Source organism: Babylonia areolata, chromosome 23 (assembly GCF_041734735.1).
Source record: "Babylonia areolata isolate BAREFJ2019XMU chromosome 23, ASM4173473v1, whole genome shotgun sequence".
NCBI lineage: Eukaryota > Metazoa > Mollusca > Gastropoda > Neogastropoda > Buccinidae > Babylonia > Babylonia areolata.
In genome coordinates, this window is record NC_134898.1 from 37397113 (window position 1) to 37404612 (window position 7500).

General features: G+C 44.1%; 1 protein-coding gene across 1 annotated transcript in view; it reads left to right on the forward strand.

Moving 5' to 3' along the window:
• Positions 1-7500, forward strand: part of LOC143297660 (uncharacterized) — a 77317-nt gene that overhangs the window by 57973 nt on the left and 11844 nt on the right. The window contains exons 15-18 of the mRNA XM_076610079.1: positions 124-268; positions 2374-2510; positions 3246-3329; positions 3910-4112. Of these exons, the coding sequence (XP_076466194.1) occupies positions 124-268; positions 2374-2510; positions 3246-3329; positions 3910-4112 (569 nt within the window). The remainder of the gene's footprint in view (positions 1-123; positions 269-2373; positions 2511-3245; positions 3330-3909; positions 4113-7500) is intronic.

Below are 7500 nucleotides of genomic sequence, written 5' to 3' on the forward strand. Positions count from 1 at the left end.
ACCACCACTACTACCACCACCAACAACAACATCACCATCACCATCATCATCATCCCATATCCTCAGTCAAAGTGCTATCACCATCACCAACACCACCACACCTCACTGCCCCCTCCCGTGCAGCGGGCGCCCAGGTCCCCGCAGAGTGGGAGATCAAGGAGATGGTGAAGGGCATCGTGGACGACTGCCTGAGGTCCTCGGGCGTCGAGGTGAACCTGCAGGACGTGGTGATGTCCAGGGATCCTTCCCGGCTCGCACCTATCTGCAGGTACTGTTCAGCAGAGGTAGGGGGTGGGGTGGGGGATGGAGAAGGGTGTTCACAGGTACTGTATACCAGAGGGGTGGGGGCGGAGTAGGTAAGAGTGTTGGGGGAGGGACCTCACTCATCTTTATACACGCTGTACACCAGAGGGGGTGAGGGGGAGGAGGAGTGGAGAAGAGTGTAGAGTAGGGCACCAGCCAGCCCACACTTGTCTGTAGGCACTGGTAAGGGGAGAGGATATGAGTGGAGAGGGAGGGGGGCCTCACTCACCTGTCTACAGGTGCTGTACAGTAGAGGGGTTTAGTGGGGGGAGGGAGTGGAGAAGAGTTAGGGAGGGGCCTCACTCACCTGTCTACAGGTGCTGTACAGTAGAGGGGGTTAGTGGTGGTGGAGAAGAGTTAGGAGGAGGGACCTCACTCACCTGTCTACAGGTACTGTACAGTAGAGGGGGTTAGTGGGGGGGAGAAGAGTTAGGAGGAGGGACCTCACTCACCTGTCTACAGGTACTGTACAGTAGAGGGGGTTAGTGGGGGGGGGAGAAGAGTTAGGAGGAGGGACCTCACTTACCTGTCTACAGGTACTGTACAGTAGAGGGGGTTAGTGGGGGAGGAGGAGGGACCTCACTCACCTGTCTACAGGTACTGTACAGTAGAGGGGGTTAGTGGGGGGGGGAGAAGAGTTAGGAGGAGGGACCTCACTTACCTGTCTACAGGTACTGTACAGTAGAGGGGGTTAGTGGGGGAGAAGAGTTAGGAGGAGGGACCTCACTCACCTGTCTACAGGTACTGTACAGTAGAGGGGGTTAGTGGGGGGGGGGAGAAGAGTTAGGAGGAGGGACCTCACTCACCTGTCTACAGGTACTGTACAGTAGAGGGGGTTAGTGGGGGAGAAGAGTTAGGAGGAGGGACCTCACTCACCTGTCTACAGGTACTGTACAGTAGAGGAGGTTAGTGGGTAGGGGGAGGAAGAGAGGGGAAGGATGTAAGGGTAGGGACCCCACTCTTTTGTCTACAGGTCCTGTAACTAAACGGTGTGGGGGCGGGGTGGGGGGGCTGGAGAGGAGTGGAGACATACAAGAGGTGGCATCCAGTTTGCACCTGTCTGCAGGTACTGTTCACTAGAGGGGAAGGGGAGGGAGGATTAGAGTGTAAGGGGAGGGGGACGGACCCCACTCACCTTTCTACAGGCACTGTACACTGGAGGGGGTAGGGGGAGAGGAGAGAGGGAGAGAAGTGTGAAGGATACGGGCGCAATAGCCGAGTGGTGAAAGCGTTGGACTTTCAAACTGAGAGTCCCAGGCTCGAGTCTCGCTAACGGCGCCTGGTGTCTGTCCCTCGTCCCTACCACTAGGAAACGTGTCAGAAAACGACGGGCACAGTAGCCGAGTGGTTAAAGCGTTGGACTTCCAGTCTGAGGGTACCCGGTTCGAGTCTCGCTCACGGCGCCTGATGGGTGAAGGGTGGAGGTTTTTTTCCGATCTCCCAGGTCAACATAATAATGTGTAGACCTACTCATGCCTGAACCCCCTTCGTGTGTATACGCAAGCAGAAGATCAAACACGCACGTTAAAGATCCTGTAATCCTTGTCGGCGTTCGGTGGGTTATGGAAACAAGAACATACCCAGCATACACCCCCACCCCCACCCCCCGAAAACGGAGTAGGGCTGCCTACATGGCAGCGGGGTACATAAACGAAACGGTCATGCACGTAGAATATTGCATATCTGTATGAATGTATATGTGTGCGTGACTGAAACCTGGTTGAATGACACAGGAAACGAATGATGAGCACCCAAAGGCAGCTGTCAGTCTGCTCCTCTCAGGTAGGCAGCCTGTTGTGCAAATGACTCCGTGTTTGTAAATCTCTGGGGTCCGGCTCCTGATCTGCCATCTTTGCCGAGCGCTGAGAGCTTGGTCTCTGACCAAGGAGAGGTGATTTATAAGTATCTGCACTGTACTGCAATGTGTCGTTGCAGTTTATTGTATTGTATTGTATTGTATTGTATTATTGCAATGCATTTTTCTTTTACCGCATTGCATAATATTCTGTTATGCACTGGTGTACTGAATCGCATCGTCTCCCACGCCCCCACCCCCCACCAAACCTTCAGGGCCAGCAACAGCGTGGGACCCTGCGTGATGCAACAGGTGGGGGCCACCTTCGGCGAGGATCCTGCAGGCCTCATGGGCCGTCAGATGACCCGCTCCCTCCTCATGATCCTCGGCCACACCTGCATGCAGCTGCACAGTGAGTGGACACACACACACACACACACACACACACACACATACACACGTACACGCACAGAGGCGCGCACGTACAAAACACACATACTCACAAGCACACACATACGCGCGCACACACACACACACACACACATACACACACACACGCACACATGTACACGCAAACACACACACACACACACACACACAGAAGCACGAAGGCACACACACACACACACACACACACACACACACACACACACACACACACACAAACACACACACACGCACGCACACACAAAAGCGCGCACACACAAATTCAGACACATACATACACGCATACACCCGCACGTGCACACATACATACATCCATACAAAGAAACATCTTTCCATCCATCCATACATACATACCTGCATGCACACACACACGCGCACGCACACACACACACACACACACACACACACACACACACACACACTGAAACACATATACATGCACACGCAGTCATACATACATACATGAACGCACGCACTTACACATACATGTCCGTTGACAGACCGACATATGCCTTTGAGTATTTGTAAGTTATAATCTTTTCGTACAAAATGGTGTGTTGAGTGGCTCCAAGTCGGGGGTGGGGGTGTGTGGGGGGAGGAGCGAGGAGGGGGGCCAATGGTGGGGGGTACGGGAGGGGGGGGAGAGGGGGGGCGCAAGGAGCTGTTACTGGGATATCAATCAATCATCATAACGTTGCAGAAGCCGAAACGAATAGCCACGAGAGCGATGACGTCACTTCCGCCCCCGTGTTCCCCAATCCTGCACCATCGGTGACGGCAACAGGTATGACGTCATCCTGTTGGTTGGTGCTCAGTGTCTTGTGTCCTGCTCACATGTTGTGAGTGATTTTTTTATATTTATTTACTTATAGTTTGTTGGGTGTTTTTTTTCTTATTTATTTATTTATTTATTTATTTATTTATTTTTAGTCCTGTCATTGCCAGTATAAGACACGTCGATTGTTGTTCTTGGTGAGTGTGTCATCATTATCAAATATTTCTATAGAGTGCGAAACTTCATAGCGTACAACTACAACAACAACAAGAACAACAACGATAATGATAATGATACCAACAACAACAACAACAACAACAAAATATATATATATATATATAATAGAATGGTTAGTAAGGTGTTCCGTGTATCCACCTCAGTCTCTTTGCTACAGTCGTTTCCCAGCACCTTCAAGGTGTATTATCTATTTATTCATTAATTGATTGATTCATTCATTCATTCATTCATTCATTCATTTATTCATCTATCCATCCATCCATTCATTCATCCATTCGTTCATTCACCAATCCATCCATCCATTCATTCATTTATTCATCCACTCATTCATTCATTTTTTTATCTACACCAGTCGTCACAGAGGGAACAGTTGAGAGCACGAGCGAGGGCGATATTCCAGCAGTGACAGAAAGCAGCAGCAGCAACAACAACAAGAAGGAACCTGGGATCCACAGCGCCCGGGAATCCCCGCAGACTGAACCTCAGCCTCCAGCAGTGACCCTCACCAACGAACTGGGCCAAGAGGCACAGGTGGTGGCCAGTGGTCCTCCTCTGGTAAGGCAGTGACACAGGAAGAGAGAGACAGAGACAGAGAGAGAGAGACAGAGACAGAGAGATAGACAGACAGAGTCAGAAGGAGAGAGAGAGAGAGGCAGACAGACATAGATAGAAGGAAGAGAGGAGAGAGAGAGAGGGGTGGGGGCGGGGGAGAGGAAGGAGAGAGACAAATGAGACAGATAAAGAAATGAAAAGAGAGAGAGAGAGAGACTGACTGACTGACTGACCGACATATTTTATTGTCCGTTTAGCATTAAAGCGAGAGAGAGAGAGAGAGAGAGAAAAACGAAAAAAACGAAAACGAAATTGTTTATTCAGGTTTAGGCCTAAGCCCCTTACTGAAGGGGTAAGTCACAATTATATCAATCACACACACACTTTTCAAAAACACATTGCTTAACATTCACACTTCAAATGCCTATTGTATCTGACAATCTATATTGATATTATGATCTAAGTTATAGCAATACGCAATCGCTTTAAGGCATTGTAAATGTATAACGCCACATTGCACAATACAGTTTCATTTCTGGATGACGTAATCAAATTGAATCTAAAGCGGCATGGGTTATTATAAAACTTGGGCTGGATATGTTTCAACCTTAAGTCAAGTAAACAAGGACAACAAAACATAAAGTGAATTTCATCTTCTTCTGATTGGTGGCATAAACGACACAACACTCTCAGCTCTACTTTCACTGTATCTTGAACGATGGTAGGCAATATCTGATATACCAAGTCTAACTTTGGTCAAATCACATCTCACATATCTATTCATTTTCATTTCAATGTATGGCTCCAAATTATTTGTCAGCTTAACTCACTCAGTACGGCCAGTCCTCTCTTCTCCTCTACACAGACCCCTCGGATGTCCAGTGGGTGTATGAATGACCCAACCTTTAGCTTCCGTCGTCAGAATTGTGGTATTCTTTGTCAACATTCACCTCTTCAGTATAAGGGCCTTCCGCTTGCAATATTTTGATGATGGTAATTGGGGTGAAACGTTGTTAACGTCGTCTCTTTCGCCGTTCGTATGGAGAGAGTTAAACATCTTATATTCAGCAAATCTGTCACTACTCTGAATGTGGTTATGCCAGCCCTGCCATCTACAATCAACAATTCTTTGTTTGAAATATTTTATGAACCATGAAACGTTTTCAACACCCTGGTTATCCCAGACATAAGAAAATTCATAGGAGCACAAACATTTTCGAATATCTGTAACCCAAGTCTTTTTTCCGTTACTGTCTAAGTTATACAGCATCATGTAAGCCTTGTATTGTAATCTATAATTATTCATTCTAGTCATCTTTAGCCAGTATCTAATACACTTTACATATGAGTTTATATATTTTGGTTAGGTTATCTACCAAATTCACCATAAATTAAATCGTTGGGTGTTCGCCTATCAACATTTAAGAAGCGTTTCATGGCAAACATGTGTAATCTTTCAATTTCAACATCATTCTCAAAAGCCCAAATTTCTGCACCGAACTGTAAAACAGGCTGTACCCGAGAATCAAACAACTTAGCAAATACTGTGTATGAGCTACAATCTGATCTGTATATAACATGAAGTATAACTAGAACAGCTCTCTTTGCCCTGTTTACTAAATCTTGACAAACATAAGTAAAACTGAGTCTGGCTGAAAAAAGATCCCAAGATATTTATACACATTTACTACTCTTACAGTTTCATTTCCATATGACCATTGTTCACGTCTACCTAGATAACCACCCCTACGAAACACAATTATATTTGTTTTTTCCATGTTTACTTTTCAGTCCAATTTCATTGCGGCTTCACATAAACTATTCAGCTGTCTTTGCAAACTTACAACTGATATTGATATCAAGATCATATCATCAGTAAATAGCAGCATAAACAACTCTATCAAATCAAAAGTCACTCCATGTCATCCATTTTCAACAATTTCAAAGGCAATCTCATTCACAAACAACGAAAATAGAACAGGACTGCACACATCACCTTGTTTCACGCCTCTTGTACAATTCACAAAATCTGATAATTTCGCCCCACTTCTTATCCTAGCTTTAACTTCTCTATACATACTTTTAACACATCTATACAGTTTACCTCTAATTCCATTTTTTAACAAAACCGGCCATAGTAACTTCTTAGAAATCGAATCAAAAGCTTTTTCAAAATCAACAAATGCAACATACAATTTTTGATTATTGGCAAATTGTTTTTGAACAGCAGCTAATAAGGTAAACATGTAATCAATAGTACACTAATCTTTCTTAAAACCAGCTTGATGTTCACCTGTTATATTATTCAAATTAACCCATTCCTGTAATCTGTAATTAATAACAGAACTATACAATTTGCTGCTTATGTTACATAATGATATTCCTCTGTAATTGTTCGTGTTATTGACTTTACCTTTATTGAACAATGGTACAATAATCGATTCAGACCAACTTTGTGGATATATGCCATTATCAAATAAATGATTAAATAGTCTAACTAAAACCGTTATTGTAGAATCCCCCGCATTTTTGAAAAACTCACCAATTAATTCGTCAGGTTCAGCTGATTTCCCAGTCTTCAATTTTCTTACTGCTAACAATACTTCTTCTCTTGATATTGGTCTGTTTATTCCTTCATCTGCTTCATCTACGACACCTTCATCTAAAATATCATCTTCACTGGACTCCTCTGCTTCCTTTTCAAGGACATTTTTAAAGTGATCAAACCACTGATCAATAGATATACTATTTTGTGGTTGAGATTTTTTTGCGTGCAACTTTACTTACTGTTTCCCAAAATAGCTTCTGACATTTAATTGAACCTAACAGTTCCTTTAGAATTAATTCATTATATTCTTCTGTTTCCTTACAATCATATTTTTATATTCTCTTCTTGCAATGCAAAATGTTACTCTATCATCTTTATCTGATGTATGTTTAAATTTTCTAAGAAGTCTACGCACATTACGTCTAGTTACTCTGCATTCTTGATCAAACCATTCTTTGCGTACCTCTTTTGTAACAGGAACCCTTTTCTTCATGCACGTTGCCTGGTCTTTAACAATTTGATTAAACTTATCCAATGCTATATTGACATATATATTAATCAAGTCTGATGCCATGTCTATTTCTTCTTTTACTTTTCTTGATCTCATTGAGTTAGTAAAGTTTACCGCATATGACATATTCCATCTATATTTCTCAATGAACTGCGACTCGTTTACATTGAATGGGTGTCTGGTAGGCGTGCAATTTGTCTGTCTGTCAAAGCACAACAAAAGAGGGAGATGATCTGATTCTATTCTGTCTAGTGTATCAAGTGTCAAAATATCACGGACATATTCAAAAAACGTTGCAGAAATCATGTAATAGTCATTCACACAGCTCACAG